The sequence below is a fragment of the Oxyura jamaicensis genome, chromosome 2 (genome assembly GCF_011077185.1).
Source record: "Oxyura jamaicensis isolate SHBP4307 breed ruddy duck chromosome 2, BPBGC_Ojam_1.0, whole genome shotgun sequence".
NCBI lineage: Eukaryota > Metazoa > Chordata > Aves > Anseriformes > Anatidae > Oxyura > Oxyura jamaicensis.
Window position 1 is genome coordinate 110,964,385 of NC_048894.1, and position 24,781 is coordinate 110,989,165.

General features: G+C 41.5%; 1 protein-coding gene across 14 annotated transcripts in view; it reads right to left on the reverse strand.

The window, feature by feature from the left end:
* The window catches only part of ZNF521 (zinc finger protein 521), a 232,119-nt gene that overhangs the window by 205,664 nt on the left and 1,674 nt on the right, over window positions 1-24,781 (reverse strand). For 5 of the 14 annotated variants that reach the window (XM_035316383.1, XM_035316380.1, XM_035316376.1 and 2 more), the window contains one exon: window positions 2,045-2,224. Coding sequence is in view for 13 of the 14 variants with exons in the window: in XM_035316380.1 (XP_035172271.1) it covers window positions 2,045-2,224 (180 nt within the window). In the remaining variant the exon portion in view is untranslated. Of the gene's footprint in view, window positions 1-2,044; window positions 2,225-7,879; window positions 7,940-8,970; window positions 9,034-24,781 lie in introns of all 14 variants that reach the window. The other 9 variants (XM_035316372.1, XM_035316369.1, XM_035316375.1 and 6 more) reach the window with 3 other exon arrangements.

Sequence of the window (24,781 nt, forward strand, 5' to 3'; positions counted from 1 at the left end):
AAAAAATACTAAAAAAAAAATCAAGAGTTTTACCTTTATTTTTTTTAAGTCAAGAAGCATGTGCAGTTTAGGTTTTTATTCACTTCATTAGCTTTCAAACACCTCTACCCATTTACTATCACAAGTTTACTTGAAAAAAAAAATATTTTTAGGGACTTAATTTCCTTCAAGAGTCCTTTTCATTCCCCTACCCTTTGATACCATACATCTTTCCCCACCTTTACATGTGCACCTCAAATTAAGTAATCCAGTGTACTTGTTTTTACCTTCATTTAGCATTGCAACTCAGCAAGAACTGATGTGTTCAGGAGCAGTGCTCCAGGTCTCTTCCTACTTACTGCTCCCTCTTCCTTTTTTTTCCTTCAGTTTCCCAACCCAACCGTGCAAGCACTGTTCAGTGCATTCTGATTGCAGCATTAAAGCAGAGAACCCACTCGGTTGAAGAAATCAGGCTTTTGCTATGGAGGGAGAGCAGTAACTAACTAACCAGGAAGAAGAAACAACCATATCACATCAAGGGGGAAAAAAATGAGGATGAATAAATGGGATCTGAGGTGGAAAAGGGGAGATCCAGAGGATGAGGGCAGACGAAAGACCTTCTGGGAGAGGGAAAGAAGAGAAAAGCTGAAACCACTAATTTTTCAAAATAGAAAGAGCAAAAGAATAGAGGTATGAACAAAAGGAGAGGTAATTTTTTTTTTTTTTTTTTTTTTTTTTTTTTTAAGTCCACAGAGAACATCCATACTGCCTGAAACCATGAGCAATATAGACAAATACATTATGGAGGTTCATAGGAGTGATTACAGAATGGCTGAGCTGTATCTGAAGCTAGAACATTTTGAAAGCAAGAAAAGGCAAAACAATATATTAATAAAAGTAAACATTTCTTGCTGCTGCAGATTTTCATCTTCTGTGATCTGAAGTTGAAATTAAAACCATTTGGCAAATTCACATTACTCTGTAAACTTCCCATCTGCTCCTGCCCACTTACTCCTCTCCCGATCACCTTCTTTTTCCCACTTTATCCTCAGGAGCAGTACTGCTACTTGACTTGTACGTCATCCGGCCAGGACCTAGCCTACAGATCTACTGGAACCAAAATAACCCAGAAAGCTCCCCAAACATGAGTGCACGCACGCTTTCTTAAAGCATTCCAAAAGGAGGAAGATAGCTTTCCCGAATTATAACTTCATAATAAAGAAAGGTTTTTAACATAACAGCATTGCAAAATGAATACATTTTACACTGTAGTATCTAAAACTAAACTACCACCTAATAAAAAAACAAAGATGTCTTTCTGCTAATATTGTGACTATTTGGACCTACAGTGCATACCATCAAAAGAACTACCAAATCTAAAGAGCAAAATTCAGCAGATCTCATATGATTTTGTAGGTGATAGAGCTGTCTAGAATCATCTGAGAGGAACTCCGGTTGGCTACAGGTCCATTCACACAGCAGTACTCAGCTCAGCAGTATTTGATCAGTACTCAGTTTTGCTCCTTGACTAAAATGGATTTAATTTTTTCCCTCTAACAATTTGCTTAATTCCTCTCTACGTTCAGTTACTTACTACCATAGAATCATTTGTAGTTAGCATATTAGACTAAAGCAACATCCAGTCCAGATCTACAACATGCCATGGTGTAAATTCATCCATTATGCAACTGTACTTAAACTCCACTTAGAAATACCCTCTGTATTCACAAGTGACTTTGGAAAATAGGCATATAAGCAAAGTATGGAAAGCTGTACAGTATAAATCTAGAAAATTCACACAGCAGCCTGGGACACAGACAGCTAAAGCACATTTTATTTAAAGTAACAATGCAGTAATTATCCATACATCCTTCAGCATGAAGGGAATTTATAGTGCCCTATTTACAGTATAGCACCGTCCCAGAATCTGTTTATAAAAGGTCTCACCTAAGCATCCAAGAGCAGGAATAAAATAACTGAGAAAGGAGGAGGGAGATCAGAAGCAGAAAATGGGAATCAGAAATAGAACAGTGTGAGAAGCCACAAAGCGATAAGTATTGTTTACCTGTCAGTTGACATTGATTAATCTTGTGTTCTGTGATATCACTCAGTGACTCAAACACCTGGAGGCAGCTGTCACAGCTGTGCACAGCTTCTTCTTCTAACTCCTCCCCTTCATCCGGCCTTTTCTTACAGTCTAGCACTTCTCCATCTTCTGCCTTGTCTTCTAGTTTACAGTTAGGGTCTGAAAGAAAATCAAGACCATGACTTCAGGCATCTAAGCAGAGCACCTTTAAAAAGAAAGAAAAAAATCAAGACAGGTTCTTGGGGTAATGATGAGAAGAAACACATTTGGCATGAGCCTGCAGAACACTGTAGATTTTATTGCTAAATAAGCAAAGGAGTTTTTTTCATTAATTTTTTTTTTCTAATCTTGATGAAAGGAGAATTTCCCTTCTGCACTCACAAACGCAGCACTACTTCTCACTCAAGCATTCTTCCATGCTTCAGTGTTAAGTTTGTCAATTTTATCAGAGCTATTGAAGCTGCTTTGATCACTGTACGAAAGGATAAGCCACCTATGCAATTAGTTTTCAATGAAAAGAAAAATCAAATCAATGAGTGTGCAGGAACTTCTTTTCACCGTTAACTACAGCATTTCACAGGAAATTACCAGAATTAAGAGACTAACAAATTTGATTTACATAAACATGAAATTAATCTTGATTTCACAACCCACTCCAATACTCCATCACCATGCTATTTGAAGCAAACAAAACTCGCCTATGACTTAAGACAAGCCCAATGAACTTCCTGAACATGGAAAACTGGGAAGTAGCTACTGTAAAACCCAAACAGTGCACAAGGAGAGGTTTGTCTGACACGTTAACAAGCAGTATGGGGATAGCTCAGAGCAACATCCTGAGCCCAGCTGATGCTTCTGAGCTGGAGGAAAGGTGCCCACCCGCATCCCCTGTGCAAGAAGCTGTGCCACTTGCCGCACCACTGCAGTTCTGCCCATGGCCGGTGCAAAGGGAGATAATGCCAAGTGGAGAACTTCTCCTCCTCCTCCTCCTCCTCCTCCTCCTCCTCCTCCTCCCCCTTCTCCTCCTTCTCTTCTTCCTCCTCCTCCAAGGAGCGGCGCGGCTTTAACTACTCCTGACTTTTTGCCCACTTCACTAAAAGCTTCCTTCAAAAGACAGAAATAAAACAATCTGTCTTCCCTAATAAAGCAAGCTGGCACTTAACTTTGTTTTTCCTTGGGAACCACAGCACAACAAGTGAAATGCAGAAGAAAAATGGTTGTGTACATTCCAGGGAGAGGAATGCAAGTGTTTCACCACTTTTCCCTCCTCTACTTTGGCGGCCTCATTTTTCCTTTCAGATATTTGAGAGCGCTGAGACAAAAGGAGTCATTTTAGAAAACAAGGATAAACTCACATAATAACAGGAGATTGTGCAAGTGCCTTTTAAGACGTCATGCTCTTTAGCCAAGCGGGTGACTAACCAGGAGCAGGCTCCTTGTCCGCAGCAACGGTGAGGTGGTGGCTGCGTACCCGCTTCATTTAGCGCCACAATTGATTAGGATCACGCACAATTACATGACAGGAGAGTAGCTACAAAGTGCTAACACCAAACCCAAATTAGAATTGGGAAGGAGTGAGGAGGAGGGGAATTCCACTCAAAACCACTCTTAAATCCTCTGCCAGAGCCCTACAGCGACGAGGGCACAGCCATCCCTGTATCTGCTACCATGCACCAGCCACTGTGGCTGCCCACAACAAAGGTTGGGGCTCTCATCCTCCTCCTACATCCTTCGGTCCACATCACGACACCCCTGCCCTCCGACGGTTCAGATACAGATGGACCCGTGAGCAGAAACTGGAACTGACCCGTGTCAGGAAGTCTTCCTCATGCTGCATGGCTCGTGATCAAAACTGAGGAATTTCTTTGACAGGGGTAAAGGGCGGAATTTATTTTTAAGGGAGTTGTATTACAGAGGGAAAACAGATTAATTTTAAAAAATAAAAAACACATTCTGGAGGCAAAAATACATTTGCTGCGCAAAAGCCCTGCCTACACCCAGAGTACGATTTCTGTGTGACATTGACGAGGTTCTTGCAAGAGGGAAAACTTCAACTTGGGCAGCTATTTCCAAATAAAGGAGTAATCTGCACATTTACAAAGCAATATATATATATATTAAAAAAAAAAAAAAGGATGCTAATCCAGCAGAAGAATTCCATGGCATTTTAGCTATTTTAAAATGCTTTATATGAATCTAAATAACTTATGCTGCCACTTCATTTTCCAAGATATTTTGCAAGATTAATGTAATTGCTTAGAAGATCACCAAGTTATACATGGTACAGAAAAAGAAATAATTGTCTTAACTGTTGCAAACTGACCCGACATCATTAAACACTTGTTGGAAGGCAGCACGTGCACATCGCATACTATTAGTTGCTCAGCTCGAGCTCCCAGTTTCATCTCATAAAACTGACAGCACTCAGGGAAATGTGGGCACTGGGTCTGAATTTTAATATGAGTATTTAAATGCTGCACATAAAGTTTACAGACCTGTTTGTTTTAAAATAAGGGTAGTGTCTGACTCTGCTTTAAGTACAACACTGAAGGAAAGAAAAGGGAGGGGAGGGAATTCTCCAGACTTATTATTCAGGAACGCTTGCACTTTACAGGAATTCAGCAACACACACACACACACGTATGGACACACGCACCCCTTAGTGCACAAAAGCCTGAAGAATCGCTCAATTTAAAGCTTCCTACTTAGAGACCACTTATTAAAATTAGAATCATTTTAAGACTAATAAATGTTTTGCTTCTCCTTCTGCATTTGCAGATATAAACTCTACAGGGACAGAAGTCAGTCAAGCTTATTCCCTTCTGCTGCAACTTTAGAATACATGCTGGAGCCAACTGGCACGTTTGTTTTTAGGTCAACACTTAAGTGGGACCCTCTGGGACCTAGGTTCGAGTTTAGCCTATGACAGCTTTGTGAAATGAGTTCTGGCAGTCTCAGCCCCTCTCAATGAATGCATTTCCACTGTGAGCTACTTTCATGAAAAGATGGCACCACAAAAATAAGAAGGTATTTCAAGAGAGAAAATATTATTTGCACACTTTGTGAATATGTAGTTTTTCTGTTACATCAACAAATGTCTTCCAGCAAGGGCTGCTCTAACCCTAACTGGCTACTTAAACTGAGGATAAGCTGCCTTATTTGAGATCCTCTTTTGAGAGCATGGAATAAAACACATTTTTTTAAATGTGATACGCATTCATCTATACTGTCTCTGTAACCTCCAGTTTAAACCTCATGCTCACACACAGACATCAAGGCCAACACCATTCATTTCCCACATTTCCTTCTCCCCAGCATCTGCGACTACCGCAAACACAATTCCCTCAGCAAAGACTGGCTTGATAGTAGGATTACCTTTCCCAACATCTGCCAATGCCACTGTCATTTCCAGAGGCTTCCCGGCCCTATTTCAGAGACCAACTGATTTTTCTCAGTGTGCATCAGCAACAATACACACACCGGCTCCATCTGCAGATATAATTTAAAATTATCTAGTATGGAAAGAAGGGCTACATTTTCGGAACAGAAATAAATTCAGCCTATTAAGGCACTTCCAAAAAAACAAAGAAGAAGGAGAAAAAGAATAGTTGTCTTCTGTTACTGATTATATTAACATTATTTATAAATGGAAATTAAAAGAAGCATGATTTTCTCATTACTAGGTTCCCTGGCAGGTGACTCTCCCTACCCCTTCTTCCTCCTCCTCATAAGGGATGTTATTGCTGTAACTTGGTCTAATAAAACTGCAACTTTGGGGAAAATGAAAAATTGCTTTGGCTTAAAAGTGTTGGAGGCAATAAAGCCACGGACTTCAATTAATTTCAAGTATGGGAGCGGTTTAAGGCCAACCAGCAGAAATTCTATTCTGTCCATGTAAAAATGAGGTTTCACCACATTTACTTTTTATAACCCATATAAAAGTCAAGTAAAAGTAATGAATATCTAAAAGCCATCTCAGTGGACTGGCAAAGACTATCTGTATTCTTGAAACTCATCTTACATATTTCTGCCTATGCTACAAGGATCCATAGCTAATCACAAGTAAAACATCAAACTACCAAGAAAACAGCCGACTTTCCAACCCATTTCACTGCCTTGCAGTAGACCTCCTTCCAAGCCACTTCTGCATGGAAAAGTGCTGGCAAAAGAAAGGAAAACTAAGATCATGTGGTTATAATTATTACCAGGCAAGGAATATTTCTTCAGCTCAGTGGTAAAGTAAAACTCTGTCGCTCTCTGCTCCCAATAGTGTCCATCGCAAAACAACTGCCTCATTAAATCTCTGCAGTAAGATTAATATGCCGTAGCTGCACTACATTTATAACTTGGTACTCTATAAAAAGCACATTTAATGGTTAGAGCCAGAGCTTAGATACAAAGTATTACTATAAAAACTTCTGGCAGTGTGTATACAGTGTGGGCCTTCTGTACCGCTCGCTGTATCAGAAGGGTTTTTGTTTTTCACATCGGCACCGCATTCTTGCTATGGAGAAAAACAAAACATTAAATCTCGCCTAGAAACAGACAGAGAACCCAGGACACGATGGGAAATAAATAACTAGGAAGATGACTTAACCACTGAGAATTAGTTTAAGAAAAAATGCAGAAAAGCAACCGTTCCTTGTCATATTCATCTCTGGTTTCACAGTTTCTCAGTTCTTTACTTCTTCAACTTCATGTGTTTAGAGCAGTACAAGTTTGCTTTTTTTTCCCCTCCCAACTGTGCAGATAGCTAAGTGGAGACATAAGTACCTTCAGAAGAGTTCGAGAAATTTTCCATTCAAAAAGCAAAGGACTCTCTCACTTTTATTTCCTTCCTTTTTAACAATACGGTTTACACACAGAGCTACTAGAACCTACGAAAGGCATCGAACACAAACCCACAAGACAAAAACACAAGAGAAATATAAAGCATCCTAGCCAAACATGAAACCGACTGCCTCCTCCTTCCTGAGAGGAGTCACTCCACCTGTTTTCAAACAAGTTACCTAGGCAGAGTCAGGGAAGACTAGCCTTCTAGGAACAGCCGTAAGGCACCAGCCCTTACTCCAAAAGGTGACCTCAGCTGAATGAATGGGACTATTCAGACGAGTCAGTGCTGCTCTCCAGGTAAAGCTCTGTTGAATCAGTACCAAAGACAAGTAGCAAAGTACTCCTTGAACTCCCAGAATCAAATTAAGTTTAGAAAGAAGAGCCCTCCTTGTTATAGGGAATTAACAATTATTTCTTCATGATTATTAATGATGTATTTCCCGTGATCCTGACTACTTTATGGATTAGGTATTGAATTATAGGAATTGCTAAGTGCAAGTTAAAAATATACACCAGCTTTGTCCACCCAAATCCACTAACTTCAAATTGAGGATCCTTGACTGGTAAAAAATTATACAAACAAACACGTAAGAAATGACCCCTTAACCACGTATTTTACAGACATGAAAATACTTTAAATGGAATGAAAATGCAAGTTCATCTGAAATGGCATAGGGCAGGCATTTGTGTCGGGGACGTAGAGGAGGATTATTTATAATAACAACAACGAGAAAAGCATGCTGGACTTTTCAAAGCATCTCACCATCAGTTGCCTGAGCTGCAAAAGGCAGAATTTCTATTTCTCAGGAACTGAAAGGTGAGGGGAGATAAATGCTATTCTCCACTGTGAGCCCCCAAAAAGTATTCTAAGCTGAAAGGGAGGAGGAAGAACACAGGCTTTACAAAAATCACCCCGATACAAAAATCCCTCACGCTGCTGTCAAACAGTAAGCAAGCACTAACGAAGGAATTCAGCATTACCAGTCTGTGCGGCTGTGTGTCCCACACCTGCCTGCTGGTCCTCTGTTTCATTTTCTTCTACTGTCAGAAAAAAGGTAAACAAAACAAAAACAAAACAAAACAAAAACGTTAGGCAGGTAGCTGAAGTGTTCCAAGCTTCTTTTCACCAGCTTCAGTTCTGAAAGCCAGTAATGCTTGTACAACACAGCCAAGAAAAGCTGACACAGGTCCACTGCAAAGTGCAAACAGAATGCGCTGCTTTATGGAAGCTACATATCTGGGAGCAGAGTGACCAAAATGGGTTTCATGCCTTAAAAAACAAATCGAATTTCCTCTGGGATACGTGTCTTCAACAGACTCTACTGTATTTGGTTATGGAACTAAATGAGAGAATAATTCTGGGCTTTAAGAGTCTACTCACTCGCTCCACAAGGATAAGAGAAAGCCTTCTCCTGGCAGACGGGAGAGGTATGTGTGCTAATTCATACATAAGCTTTAAAAAAAATAATAATAATCCTATATTCAGTAGCAAGCATCTCAGCAGTGCAGACAGCCTTGCAAAGGAGAACTAACCCCATGCTGTTTTACTGTATACACCATGCCAGCATCTTTCCCTTGGCTCACAGCTTTCCAGAGCAGAGGAACTAAAAACAATACAATTTTTGTCAGATTCACTATTCAAAACTTGTTGGGCCAGAGTGAACCTAACAACAGCCATTCTGCTGCTATTTTGAAAAATTAGAGAGCTGTTCTGGTATGCTCTGATATGATGCCTAAGTAAGATTGACTCTCCCAAATAAAAGTAAGGGGAGAGCTAAAAGGCAGAACCATTTCCTTTTTATTCTCCCAAAGACTGAGGTCTTTGAGCTAGGGAGCAGCAGAGAGAAAAGAATTTTCTCCCTCCACAGGGGAAAAAGCTGAAAGGGGAAAGACTGCACTCCTACAGTATTTCCGCTTCCATGAATTTAGGCCTCAAAAAATAATCATGCAAGCTGAGTTAAAATGCAGAGGTCTGGGGGCTTTTTCTTGGTTCTTGGGACAACAGATTGCAATACATTTAAATCTAGGCATATATTCAAAAGAAGAGATATGTATACACACTCCACAAGTACCTCTTTTCCTCCTCCGCCAACCCCAAGGCTTCATACAATTGGTTGTTTCTAGAATCTGGGTTTCTAGAAAAAAACACCAGTTTTCATAAGGACACTCTTCGGATACGAGGAACCCGAAATACATAAGAAAGAGTCAAGCACAATCTCTGAAGGACTCTAAACAATCTCTCTCTATCCCAGAGCTGTGGCTCGTAAGCACACTCTTCTCATCAGCAGAGATCTGATAAAGTTTCCCAGGCCCCAGAGTCAGTCAAATATTTCACAAAATAAGATTTTATGAGCTAACTGTTTCACTTGAACTCCTGTTTTTCAGCCACGAAGCTACCAGTACTTCAGTCCTGATAATACTGCATGTTTTTCTTTGTTATGCCAAAGCATTCCATCAGTCCTCAAAGCTAAAGGAAACTGGTCAGACAAAGAAAGCAACGGGAGAAGCTCATGAAAAGGACAGCTTTGAGGAACACGTGGTCAAACTCATGCTAAGCTAAACAGATTTTTCAGTAGGACAGCACAGATCAATAAGACATTAATACAGGAAGAAATATAATGAATACAACTAGAGTACAATAATAATAATAATAATAAAAAGAAGCCTTTTGTGACCCCCTCAAAGCCCCCAGTGCAAACCCCAAAGCAGCCCAACCTGGCCCGGGTAAGCCCACCACCCGCTGTGGATTTATTTCCAAAAAAACAACTGAAGAGCAAGCTCTAGAAGTGAAAACAAGTCCACCATCCCACCCCCAAGGAGTCAACTCAGCTTGGTCATAAGTCATACCCATCAACCACAGCCAAAGTTGTAAACATAGCTAGTATTTATCAATGAAATCCTCAGCCACGATACATGCCTTAAGTCTGAACCCAGTCCAAAACAGCAATTTAGAAACTCTTAACATATTTCAAGTCTCAAGATGGACCTGAGAAGCCCAAACATGAACTTCTCAAGAACTGACTCACAAGGGGGAAACTTCAAAACTGTGCGCTATCTGTTGAGAAGTAAACAAAGTCTGCTTGTTTGAAGTGGATCTCCACTTAGAGGCGTATGCAAACTGAAACGCGGGAGTGCATCCCTGCTGCTGCTCTGTGCTGAGCATCAGCCTGGTACTGCAGCAGCCGCAGTACCAGGACCTCTTGCTGCTAGCAAAAAGTGACTGCACACCAACATGGGGTCGGCTTTGCGCTGCTGACAGGCAGGTACACCAACCATGTGCAGGGCTTAAAGTGAAAAAAATAAATAAATAAATAAAAGAACCCCACCCCACATGGATACTGCCTAACAAATTGTTCCCATGTACAGTTTTGTAATTGTAATGCAAAAACATGCCAGTATATGCCTTGTGAAATCAAGTGATTAAAACTTCTCTGCTATTTAGAGACATGAAAATTCAGGTTTGCTTTTGACAAAGGCTATGTCTTTATTACACTAAAAGTTGGAGACAAGTGTCAGAGTAGGTAACTTTGGGCTTAGCATCTTTCTAAATCGAGTTCTTTAAGAATTCTGAGTCACAAAATAACCAAGTAGGTCACAACAGGCCACGGCACAAAGACTTGCTAACAATACTCAGCGAGAGTCACATATTTGCCACAAAAATTAAACCTCACTTAGGGGGAAATATGGTAGAAAGAATAAAAAAGCTACCCCACAAAATCGACAGAAGAAGGGAAATCTTTGCATTAGCACAACTCATCTACAAAACAGCATCTAATTTTTCCTTCTTTAAATCCGATCGTCCTTCCAGCCACCACAAGTAGCTGTTACATTAAGGTTCAGCTGGTAGCATCAGAGCTCCCGATTAGCACTTTATGCCTTTCCACAACAAGATTCTGAAAACTTCAGTACTATTTAGCTCCCGTGCCACTGTTAAACTTGCCTGAGTGTGAGAAGCAGCATGACATCCAGCCAATGTTACCATCCCTTAAACATTACCTATACCATATTCTTTCAGGAGACGAAGGCAACTTTAAATAAAACCTATATAGTAACATGCTTTAAATGTTACTAACGAAAAATATTGCTCTAACACTAGCATGGAACGCAACTAAAAAAAAACCCACGAGGATGATATGCAAATAAAACAGTAGCATGTATGCACTACTATTAATTCAAACGTCAAAATTACTGATACTCTAGGACTGTAATTGTGCATATGGGTATCATCTTCAGAACAGCATTTAGCACATCCTAGCATAAGATAAATTCTAGATAACAAAGTGATAGAATACTAATAAAAGGAGAGGCCTCAGGAAACAAGAACAATAGCTTATGAATCCAGACCATGAATAAGTGATGTTGCTGCTGAATAGCCCTTCCAGATACACTTGAAATAATGTCATCACAAAAGCAGCAATATCCCTTGTCCGTACAATTCCCTGCTTCCGACCACAGGTCACCTGTTTTGTTAGCTGTAGAAATATTTTGTGATTGACTATCTCTTCCTTAAAACAAAACATTGAGTCCCTACCACATATTTTCACAGTGTAACTTATGGAAAACAAAACAAACAAGAAACCCAAATACTAAAATTTTTAAAAAGCCCAGATCACCACAAAAAACTGTGGCACCACATTTCTTAAGTGATTTTTTAAAAAAGAAAATCTCAATAGGGGAAAAAAATTCCAGCATGTCAACTCTATCTCTTATTATAAAAGCTTGTGGTTTGGAAAGATACCAGTTTTTAAAATTTTACTGCAAAAACATCTCTCTAAACTGAAGCTGTATCTATGTGAAAGGTTGGGACATTTCAGCACTGGTATAACCAGTGTCCAATGCAAACCCTCGTTTCAGTTCAGAGCATCTCTCGTGCTAAGACTGGTGAACATCAACATTAAGACGAACTCCTCATTCCAACGGAGAAAGAAATTTAAATCAAGTAGTCCCATCAAGGACAGTTCAGTGAGGAAAACCCCTGGGGACTTTCATATAGAGGTCCTAGAAATAGAGATCATCTCCTGACTGCTCCACAGCAACACCTGCTGATCAGTGAGGATTTCACCCCTTTTCCTTACAGCCTCTTCTTGGGACACATGGTTAGCAGGTAGAGGAGGAAGATTATTTTATAAACTTAGTACAAAATATATACAGATTTCCTAGCCCACAGAATCTCATTCATATTCTACTGACTAACCCTTCACTGAAGAGTTAATCTGCAGCTTTAGCACCCTAAGGAAGAGCACAAGTCATTTCTGGTTGATGCCTGGGAAAACCCTTGTATGGAAAAGAAATGGACAAAATTAGAAATGTGAAAAAGGACGTTTTCACTGAAGGGAAGCCTTCTGGAGAACTCTGGCTAAGATTTAGAGCTTCAGATCTATTACAAACCATAATGAAACAAAAGCAGAAGATAATTGAAAAAGGTCTATTTTCTTCCAGTCTAGGTGGGTTAATAAATTTAAAAAAAAAAAAAAAAAAAAAAGAAGAAAACTAAAAAACTTCCCTAAATGTCTGAGCCATCCTTTCAGCCTGTTAAACAAAGCAGAAGCCACATATCCCAAAATAAACTATAAAAATAGATTGCTATTGATTTCATCCCTTCCTAAAACATATTCCTTGAAAGATGTGAAAATAAACCTAATATAGCAACTGAGATTGTCAGGGATATAGAGTTTGGAATATATATTTTTAACTTGCACTTAGCATTTCCTATAATTCAATACCTAATCCATAAATTTCCATTAGCATATGATTAGTAATTCAATTTAAAGCCATCTTGCAGAAGAGCCTTTTTCTTAGGACGGTAACTTTGCCAAGTGCATCTTCTATCTACATGTTTGAATAATTTCTGCAGACAAGTAATAGAGACACTAGCTGTATTAGCATAATCAATACACAATTTACCGAGTTACCCAGACAGAACAGAAATAAAACGTGTCTGCCATTATTTCAGTACCTACAAATTACTGTAATTTCTGGAAGTCTCTCTCCACTTTTCTTCTCCCTCCTCCTCCTAGCCACATAAAAACCAGGAGGCCATTCATACTGCCACCATGTACAGGTAGATATTACGTATGATTAGATAGATTAATCACACAGGCAGAAGGCAAATTTAGGAGCCTGTTACTGGAGATGCTGAGCATCCTCTAACTCTATTAAATTCAATGGATTTTGAAGACGTTTCACACTTTGCAGTAACGTGCTATGGAAATACAACTCCGTAAGGGTTCAGCCAGGATACACAACTAAAATTAAGGATGTTACAGAGCAGCATTAAATGCAGGCTCACATGCCAATGCACCACCTGCTAGGGCTACACCTTCCTGTGCTTTCTTCTCTCCCTGGGTACTGCCAGTGTGTTAAGGCTCAGCCTTTAAGCTCTTCTGGCCGACACACACCAGCACCTGCCCTCACGCCCAGCCACTAATCCTGCAAGTTTGCAACTATTTCAGGCTATTTTGTCATGTCCTTTAAGGGTAGCTGGCATTCATATAAGTTCAGGAGTACTCAGGAAGTATTATTTTCTGAACAGCATCAATGCTGTTGTAGGCATTTCAGTATCAATGCCTATCTAGCACTACTAACCAGAAACTCGGTTACTGTTTTGACTCCCAAATGTCCCCAACGTGTTTAGTGAGAGAAGAGCTGGAAGAAGAAGTGTGTTTGCATATCAATACTTCAGATATCTAGATTCCAGAACTCTACTGGAAATTAGCTGTGTGTGTAGCCACAAGCATACATAAATCCCGTTAATCATACACATGAACATTTGTATTCCTGATTTGTTTTGCATTTGTATGTACTGTGACATACCCCTTTACCAATCCCCACCACCACCCCTGTGCTGTAACAGTATTCTCTTAATACCTGGAAATGATTATTTGCCTTTAAAAATTCCTATTATATAAAGCATTTTTTTTCTTGCATCTGCTTTTTCCAGAAGACAAAGCCCCTCATAGCATTCATATTTTTGATCCTCTCTATAGCCTGTCCCAACCCTGAGCTTCCCCCCGCCCCCATGTCATCCTTGTAGAAAGACTGAATTAGGAGTTACCAATTAGATTGCCGTGGTTGGAAAATATTATTCTTCTGCTAAAATGAAGTATTTTCCTAGGCAGCACATAAACATAAAAAAAAATAAAAAATACATAGACTTAACTGGAAATAAATTATTCTTAAGAAATCCTTTGGATATTCTTTGAACCCTTGATCAGGAGGATGACAGCACCCAACCGTCACAGCCAAAAGCCACCCAGTTTACATAACGTTGTGGGCAGAAGAGCCACAAGATACATTCTTGTAGCAGAGGGAGAATCCTACAGAAACCCAAAAGCTGAGGATGGGGGGATATCTTTTTCTAGACAGCTTAGGTAGTCAACTGATTAACCCTGCTCGGACTGCTAACTGCCTCCCCAAAAATGTACCCCGTAACAAGCTTAGGGCACATCTACACATACTCGTGTTTTTGTTGTTTAAAGTAAATTAATAATGGTATGATGCATTTTACAAAATACTTTCCTCCAAAGAATCTTAAAGCTTTTTTATAAACCTCAAGTAAATTCCAGACATCCCTCAGATTCTGTTGTACAATTAACATGATTATGGATCTCGAAGTTAAATTCAGGACCATGGTGAGACTTAGCAAAGCAAGAGGGAGGCTCTTTGGGGGGCAAACCTTAGTACTGGGGTGCAGACTTTCAGCTGTCCTGCCTGTCTCAAACTGAGCACTCCACCTCCAGTTTTGATGAGGTGACTGTTGACGTCCAGGCCCTTTGAGGAAAGACAGAAGTCAGGAGGCTAAGATAAACTTTAAGCCCAATTACCAAAGCCAGTACTTCAAGGAATGCTTTAAGAGAAATTCAGTATATTGAAGCTACGTGTCACCTAAGCTTTCTTACTCTCTCAAAGAGACACAGCTACGAATTTTTGCTATTCCTACAGACCTGTTTTTCCAACTGTGCTTAGAAAACAAGAAATTCATTAAACTGTCTGCAAAAGCCTAAGCTCTGTAAGAGAGAACAATTGGACAGGCCAATGTTACACAACTCTGAAGGTGGGAGATCAAAGGAAGGGATGTGAGAACCTGCTGTAAAGGTTACTGTTGCTGACCACGACCTCTGAAAGTCAAGCCATTCATTTATGTGCCTAACATGAGGCACTTATTTTGAGGAGCTGGGGCCATGTGACACCATTCTAATGCCAAAGTAAAACACAGCTTCGTGCTTTGGCTCTATTACCTAACAACACACATCTATCCAAGTCAAAATACACCTCCTTTCAACTGAGATTATCCCTGTTTTAACAGAGATCTATGTTTATTTTGTACCATGATCTGGTTTTGATCCCCAAAACTCTCTGCTCTGTTCCTGATGACTTTCCATCAGCTACAACACCACGCTGGTCCATACCCACAGCAGAGCTTAGAAGCAGTACCTATGTTTTTTATCATCCAGGCTTTCTAGTGCTGTGCAGCTCAGGATTGAAATTAAACCAAAGCCCCACTGCAGCTGGCTAGAAAAAAATATTAAATATGATCCTGTCTTCCCTGGCTTTGCATGCAGTCTCATGGGTTTTTCTTGAGAGCTCCTGTACCCTTGCTTGGTCGCTACAAGATACTAGCAGAAAACGTGTGGGCTGCGATGCCTCTTCCTTTCCCCCTCTTGCCCACACCCACTGGTTAGATCACTCAGCCAGGATGTGGGTGGCAGATGCTCAACTTTCTTCTCTGTCAGAAGGATTTGTACTCTTCCTAGAAAAGAGCACCTGCCCTCAGACTTGAGGCACACTCATTCATTGCTGTTGAGCTGCCATATCTCATCTACGACATTCGCTGAACTAGAAAGAAGGTGAATTAGCACAACATGATATCCTTGTGGTCAGGACACTGCCTAGGAAGGGAGAAATCTGGACTCCAGTTTCACTGAAATAATTCAACAGCAATAATACTATGGTAGGCATTTGGCAGACAGACCCAGACCTCCTCTTTTGTTGTTGGTACTCAAACCACTGGAGATAAGGGTCTTGTGTGTGAGCACTCCTTCTCACCCTCTTGTCCAACAAATAGTCAATTACACTTCTAAAGAGGGGAATGCCACTGACAAAAATAAAAAGACCCACTCACTCTCATAGTATACTACATTGCTGTGTAATGACTGATATACTCCCTGTGAGATACCAGATTCAAACACCCCTAGGCAAAGCACACAACAAAATCTCATCTCTCAAGTCCCAGCTGAACAAATGATTCCCTCTCTTCGGTATGGGGAGAGGAAGAGTAGCACAACCCCTTGGTTCCTTCTGCTTTGGGAGAAAAGGAATGACCTGTCCCTGCCTCCAACAGCAGGATCGGACCAGTGACTGCTGACTACGAGACACCCTATTGCAGTAAGATTCCCATGCCTAGAACTGAGGGGCTAAGACATACTTCTTTCTGAGTATCTCATGCTGTCTCCTTAGGGCAGTTCCTACTCAGCAACATTCATAACCCCCTATCCTGCCAATGACTTGTAGAAAGAATCCAAGCACCCGGAGCACAATGACTATTCCACAAAGAAGCCAGGCACCAGAATATCCAGTGCTGCAGCACCAAAGCCTTTACAGCTTCCTGACTTTTCTTCATTGATTTACGTTTGTATCTGGCACATCTTCTACCCAACAGATTCACCAGAAATTGCAAAATGAACCTTTTCCTATGCTCTAGCCCTTTCTAAACCACATAATCCAACCCCTTCCCAGCAGTCGCACACGCAGACCAGCGGCAATCCGGTTCCTCCTCCCATCTTCGGAGTGAAAATGCTACATCAGGCATGGCTCTTGACATCCTGTTGTCCTGGAACCAGTGAATCAGAAAGTTCCTTCCTTGCAATTGTATTCTTTGGAGGTGGAAAATAATTAACTTCCCCGCCCCCTCCCCCTTCCTACTGCCACTGTCAAAGTTAGAAATTCACTTGACTCTGCCTGGAGAAGAAAACAGCTATCATAACTCAGTGCCAGAGAAAGTTTTGTTGGTCGAAGCACAGCCTCGTCCTCCCAAGGACACTGCCTCACTCCATCACATCATCTGGTCCAGCGACACAGCAGGTATCGTGGCTTTGTTTTTAGAGTTCCTTTCAAGAAGTTCACGAGTCAGTCACGGAGCCGAACCTGATAGTCAGCAAAAGAAGCGAACTACAGAAAATCAAACTCCACTAACCAATTATCAGGGAGTTCATCATCTGAAATATATTTTCCTGGCAAAACACAACCTAAGACTAGTGAGGGCATACCAGCTTTCAGGGATTACATACAAAAGCCATCTATTGTGAGGTTAACCAAGACATTTAGATTTAAAAGTGCTTTAGCTTTTCCACGGTCACGCGAAACACCGAGTGCCTGTCTGTGAAACCAGGAAAGCAATTTTGCATTTCCTGCTCCATAGGAAGGGCAAAATTCCTGCTCCAGGTGATTGCCTTGCATGAGTGAATAAGCTCTCCTAAACGGGGTTTGGGAAGAGGGAGAACATCGATACCCTCACTACCAGCATCCTGGCCGTCTGTCCTTAGGGCAAAACAGTGCTCAGCTTTAGCCAAGAGGCTGTTTAACTCATTATTACCATTTCCAAATTTGTACGAAGACTAGCTGGCTACAGATCCTTTACTTTGAAAGGATCATAATAAGCCCCTACCACCTTAAAAACAAAGGAAGGGGGGTGGAGGAACCACTATACCAACAGATACATAGATGACTTTAAAAAATGCTCAGAGGACTAAAAACTCTAACCTTAAAGAGAAACATTGTACCTAACGGCACCTGTATTTAAAAGTGAAAGTATCAGATGACACACCCAAAAAACACCTCTCTGGCTTGCTCCCATGATAAAATAGAGGAAGAAAAAAAAAAAAAAGGCACAAGGAAAACACATCCCCCCAAAATTTAAAATTCCATTGGGCCTTAATAGTGAAGAATCAATAAGTAACAATCCTACAGCCCTTCTGAATACACACTATACAGATCCAATTGTAGTAAAATAAAATAAAAAAAAAAAAAAAAAGAAGTTGGGGTATAACATACACAGCATCACTCTAGTTAAAGGAGAACCCCAAATGCTCAGCCCTGAGCATACCTGAAGAACACGGACAACCTAGACTAAATCATGAAAAAAGGAGGAAAAAAATCTTCTACATTCTTTCCTCAATAATTATGCAGTACAGAGGAAGAAAATGGTTTGAAACTAAAGGACTATGAGGTTAAAAAAAAAAAAAAGTGAATAGTGTTAACTGGTAATACAAATATGGGAGGATGACAGTCCTGGTTTAAAAACCTTGCCACTGGATATGGAGGATTTTGTGCAGTCTTACAGAAGAACATCAAGCACAGAATAGCACAAAGCAGATTTTTTGGAAAGCAGGAGGGCTGAATTAAAATGTTAATTATAGCATGTTGTAATAAGGATACCCCCAAGATCAGCCCTATATTTTTTGCTATAGTGTAGTCCCTAGGCATATGGCTAAGTATTCCTTGATCATTATCCTGGCTAAAACTAAAGCTACTGAAGTTTAGGGGAGCTGTATCTAACAGAATTTCTTTCATCTCTAATAATTGCTAAACTAGCATAATTGCTCCTACTTGAGGTGAAATAGAGCCCAAGTTGTCTAAAACTGAAGTTAATACAAAAACAAATCTCACTACCTCTTTTGGATCTTGCACGTTCATTTTTTTGGGCAGAATCCAATGCCAAGTGTTGCATTATGATTTAGAAGTATTTAAAATCTTCCCTTGTGCTATCAGACGTCTGTAAAGAGAACGACTGAGCAACTGGAATGTTTTTCTAGTAACAGCATTGCAAAATCTATTTGCAAACAGACATCTATGTTTTCACAGCACCAAATAAAGGAGGCCCAGTTCTTCACAGATCTGTTTGCTGTCCCTTCAGAGAAAGACATACATACATCCGTACATATATACATGCCATGGTTCTGATTTAAGTGGAATAGAGCAACTTCCTACCCTTCAGTGGGACTGACTTAGACCTCAAGTAGCTCTACAGAAACCAATGAAAACCTTAAAATACATCTGGGAAAAGATGCTGAAAGGTCTGTGTTAAGGTATCAACATTTATACTATGTTTTAATAAATAAATAAATAAATAAAATCAATCTAGCTTATTTTTGGTGTTTTACACAGAAAAAAAAAAAAACACACAGGGAACACAAATGCATATGTTCTACATAAAATGTTAACAATTCTTCTAGATCCTTTCCTCATTTACAAACACGGAAAAGGAATTTTTATTTTTTCCAAAATGTGTGAGTTTCTAAATACTGAAAGATGTGTTGCAGAACAAAGAAAAGAGAACTATTAGACCCGCTGTAAATTAGACCGAATGAATTAGGGAGCAACATAAAGCCTTTCAAGACATCTCAGATCATGGTGGATAACGTTATCCCACACGTTAGATAAGTGCCTCAGCACCGACAGCTTCCCTTGTTACACAAGTTAACAGCAACGAGGGAAAACAAAATCAAACCAAACCAAACCGGCGGCATTTCTAAACCTTTCAACAGGATCTTTGCAACAAGTTTTCACTTTTTTCACTAGCAGCACAACCGGCAGCTGTTCAGATGGTCACTCCTAGTAGGACCTGTTCCTAAGTAGACGGCAATGGTCAATAATGCTCATGCTGGCCCCCAGAATGACCGGGTACCATTACTGTAATCCTAAAGCTAATCAAGACAGTCAATATCACTATGCATTGCCAAAGTCAATGAAAATTACTAAAGGTTAGTGATGTTTCTGTTGTTACCTTTTTTTTTTTTTAATATATAAAGGAGCAGGGGCATGCTTTGTCATGTCAAAAGAGAAGACTACAAATAGCCTGCATTATAAAAAGATGCTAATCTTAAATCCTCTTTGTAATTTGCTTTTTCATGTACTCTTTTATGTTCAAAATCTTAATTTTTGCCCTTTTTTGGATGGCCAAATAGAAGCCAGCAACCCACTCATGCATCAAACAGATGTTTTTGCTTTTCAGGCCAAATGGAATCTTATGAATTTTTTGTTCCCTCCCTACAAAAATGATGATGCCAAAATAACAGAGCCCCTGAAACCGACCTGTTCAGAAAAAGTTCTTTGGACTGGTAATACTGGAACTTTTAAGTCAAGTTCACAGAAATCGTGCCAATACTAATTGCTGTTTTTGTTTATGCTGGATTGATTGTAGTCTAATCAGCAGACAATCTAATGACTTTAGAGTCTAGTCCATGTAATTTAGAAGCTGGTTGGGGTTGAGAATAAGCATTCAAACCGTTTGCAGATATACAGAAATGTAAAGGCTACTGTTTGAAGGGGATCTGAATGTCAAATTCTCTCCAAACTACTGTTGCCATTAAGATTTGTGTTTTAATCCACCGCTATTCTACCTTTCTGGATACTACCCCCACCACCTGCACCTCTGGTATGGGAAACAGCCTTTAGCTTTGAATTTATGATGAGAAAACAAGTCACATTAAACACACAGCCACATTTACTCAGTCCACCAACACTCTGCATAAACTGAGGTGCAGTTGTAAATTCAGCTGGGATGGAAAGAGTACCCAGCTTTGCTCAAAGAGAGGGAACAACTTTAAGAGACACTCCGGGCTCGCCAAAATATTTTGAGACACAAGCCTTCGTTAAGCAGAGTATAGATTAGCAAAATAGAGCAGATACTTTTTTTCTCTTCTCATCTTTCTAGGAACTAGCACTCAGCAATTTTATTTCTGCAGTCAGACGTGGGATACAAAATTACAGCAAGCAAAAAAAAAAGAAAATACTTTGAAGAAATAACATTTTTTAAAAGGAAAAAAAAAAAAAAAAAAAAAAAAGATCGCTTTCAAAGATCAGTGCTTCTATGAAATCTGTGGGGATGTTCCCGTTTCCTTGGGATGGCTTATCTGACACCTACAGTTTCAGTGATTTTTCATGGGTCACTTTAGCATAATGACTATTACCTGACTCGAGCTTAGAGAAACCTGGGTTTAAAATTTAGCAGGGCTACATTTTAATTCAGGTTTGTATAAAGAATAACTCTTTTTCTTCACAAGTGACTGTGTTTTTCTAACTCTGATTCACTGCAAAACAGAAAGTTTCTCATCAAAAGCCCTTAGTAAGATTAGAGGAAAAACCTCACGCTCTCCCCAAACTAAAAACCCCATAAACCAAAAGGGGTGGGGGCCCCTCACCTAAGCATGATCTCTACGAAGCACGCCAAGTCACAGAAAAGGTTTTACCATTCAAATGGCCAAGTTAAATGAGATCCAAGTGAGCTGCTCTTCCTCCCTCCCTCGCTTTCTCATCTCAGGGGGTCCCCAGCTCGGCTGTAGTTGGGGAACGCCGCTGCCCCTCGGGGAGGTGAGTTTAAGGATCCGTACCTATCGCCCTCCTTCCACACCCTGCATTTGCACAGTGCCTCTTCTGAGGCTCACACAGTTATCCATCTCTAACTTACCTTTCCCCACCTGCTTTTCTCCCTCCCCCACAAAGTGTATATGTGTTAGGTGATTTGGATCAGACCAATGGTACATAATAGATTTTCTTTTTTCTCTCTTTTTTTTTTTTTCTTCTCTTCAAAAACTAGCCAAGGAAATGTGGTAAATTAATCCGTAAAATGAAATATAGGTCAGGACTGCTGAGTTTGATGCAACTGATCTTTCTTCTGCCTAAAAGAACCTGGCAGTTGAACTTTTATTCCCTCTTCCTAAAGTCATATATTCAAATTACAGTTTTTCAGAAAGTTAAATGATTTACGCTCTTTTTCACTAATTTCTGCCACTGCCATGCAGTGTATTTGTAAGAGACGGTGCTTTTTACAGAAAGTAATTACTATCTTATTTTTCCTTGGATAGACCTTTGTGTTATTTTTAAATGTAGAGGGCTTATCTAGCACTCGCCATGCCTTTTTTCTGAGATGTAATCATCAGAAAGAGTTGGGGGACACTCAGACCAGAGTTGGCAGCAAACCAAGAGAGAGCAGGGAGGGAAGGAAGGGGGGAAGAAATAGGAGAGGAAAGAAAAGAAATGTAAACAGAAACCAGGGTAATTCAGCAGAAGAATATTTTCAAAAAATAGAAGAAATTTAGTCATTAGCAAGTTCTGAACTCCCACCATTTCAAATGAACATTAGTTTCATGCATTCAATATAAAAAACTCAATTGTCATTTTGTTTTAATGTATTTACCTGCCTTGTATCGCTATTCCCCTAAGATACAAGTTTCAAATTAAGTTATCAAAAGTGACAGACATATCAAAAATATCTCTTATATCTTCCCCCCAGAAAGGGCTGCTAAGTAGATGACAAATTGGAAATGTGATGTGTAACTCCATATTTTATTTAGATGTGAAACAGCACTCATGAGTTTAAATAGCTCATTAACATACATTCAAGGAATAGTTTTTCAGAGAAGCTATTTAAAATACTGTTTATTTTTAAACCGTAGAACTATATTTTGTACTGACTAAATCAGTAATACTTAAGAAATAAGAAATTTAAATAAATCCTACATTAGGGCTGCAGTTGAAATTCTCCTTGCGACATTACTCACAGCTTTTGTTTGTTCACTAAAAATGAAGATGTAGCAACTGATGGCCAGACCCTTATCAATGAATGTAAATGCCACCTCTATAGAAGCATTTCTAACTTCTCAGATGAACCACAATACCAGCCCTTCCAGAAATCTTACAATCAGGCTGCTTTCGGAATACTATTAATCCACTCAAAAATGGGCACAATTCAAGAAAAATAACACGGGGAAAATGAAAAAGATATTTGAACAAAGGCCACCAAGAATGATAACCTACTCCCCAAAGGTAATTACTGCAGCAATAATTACATATGATGATTGATTTACTGCCTCTTTTTAGTTGGAAAACAGTAAATAAGGTGCTGTGGAGAAATCTGTAGCATCTCTATCCTGAGCATCAAGCGGTTTCCTTCAGCCAGTAGTTTATTGTCAGCACATCCAGGCTGCTCCATCTGAATCAGACAATGTTGCTGTTTTCTCATTTTAGGGACTCTGAAGCCATTGGCACGCCAGGAAGGCAAAGCCCATACCTCTACATAAAATGGAAGCGGTATCTCTTGTTTTAATTTAAGCGGGATGTTCAGAGGAAGACACCCGAAACAAACCTTTCTGTAGAGCAACTAGCAAATACCCACAAGTGAAACACATCCAGCGTCTATAGCAGAACAATTTTCTCTCTCTGCCAATTAATTCTGCCCGTTCATCCCTCTGCACTGAGATACTTGGAGGTCTAGGAGCACCCCTCAGTTAAAGTTTCCCAGCATCTTTCTGCAAATACGGATAACTGGTCGCTCTCCTACTGGCTCTAAAAGTCCTCCGCGCATGTAAATAAATCCTCCCCGGGAAGCCTGGGACATAAACGCGCGCCCCACCACCAGAACTTTCCTAGTGGGATTGTTTTTAAGAGGTAAGGGGGAAGAGCAGCTCGTTTGTTCTCCACCAGATACCAAACAAAAGCACCACTGAACTGCACAAACTTCAGTAAACTAGAGGCAGGCTGCGGCAGCAGGTAGAGCGGTCAACTCAAGGCACGCTTTATTCCCTTTTTTTAAGAAAAAAAAAAATAGCTGGTGTGTTAAGAAATTAGAAAATAAAGGGGGGGGGGGATGAGAGAATGGGAGGTTAGCGAGGCCAAGGAAAGGAGAGCCTGCTCTCGAGCTTGGTGAAGCCAAGGGGAAGGCAACTCCTGGAAGAGTTGTTTGGAGCAGCGGGCCGGGCGCTGCGAGCGGGAGGAAGAGGAGGAGGAGGAGGGAGGGAAGGGGGCTGCCGGAGGGTCCCGGCTCCCACCCCTCCCGCCCCGGGCTCTCTCCCCCGGCCCCCTCGCCGCCCCCCGGCCCGGTTTTCTGACCTGACGCCCCTTCGGGGCTTTATTCAACTCCGCTGGAGCGAGCGACGGTGGGCGGAGGTGACAGACCCCGGCCGGCTGGGGGGACGCGCCGTGCCCCGGGCCCCCAGCGGCTCCTCGGGGGGCTGCCGGCGGCTCCCGGCGGGGGAGGAAGGGAAGGGGAAGGGGAAGGAAGGGGGGCAGCGGGCGGGCGGGCTGAGGGGCCGCCGGGGGGCGGGGGAAGGACGACGACGACGAGGAGGAGGAGGAGGAGGAGGAAGGGGGGCGCCGGGCCGGGACGCCGCAGCCTCACAAGCCGCCCTTTGTCCTCCTGCGGGGCCCGGGCTCTGCCCCCCCGGCTCTGCCTCGCGTCCCCATGGCAGGGGACTGCGGGGAGCGGCGCCCCCCTTACACCCCCCCACGGCTGCATCTGCAGGAGCGTTTATTTATTTTAATTATTTATTTATTTGATACCCCCCCCCCCCCACCCCCGCACATGCCCCCCGGGCGGCCGGGGGCCGCTCCACGTGATGGCCGGCGCCGCATTCCTGCACAGCCCCAACTCCGGCCCCGCACCGGGAACTTCGGCCCGCCCCGCCCCCACCCGCTCCCGGGACGGCAAAAGGATGGGGGGGAACCCCGAAACTTTCCGCTTTTTATGAAAAATAATAATAATGATAATAAATATATATTAAAAAAGCGGGCGGCGCCGCGGTGCTGCTGCCCGCGCCCGCCTGAGCGGGGCTGGCTACGGGGGCGGGCCGGTGCCCCCGGGCCGTGCCGTGCCCTACCGGGCCGTACCGTGCTGTATCGGGCCATACAGCGCCCTACAGGGCCATACAGAGCCGTACCGGGCCATACAGCCCGCCCCGAGGCTGTCACCGCGGCAACTTTCGCACCGGGCTCCGCGTGCACCGAGTTTGGATCGCAGCGGGCTGGGGCATCCCTCCCCCCGCCCCGCACACGCACTCCTCCCTTCCCCTAAATTTTAAGGATTTTTTTTTATTTTTTTTTTTTTTTTTT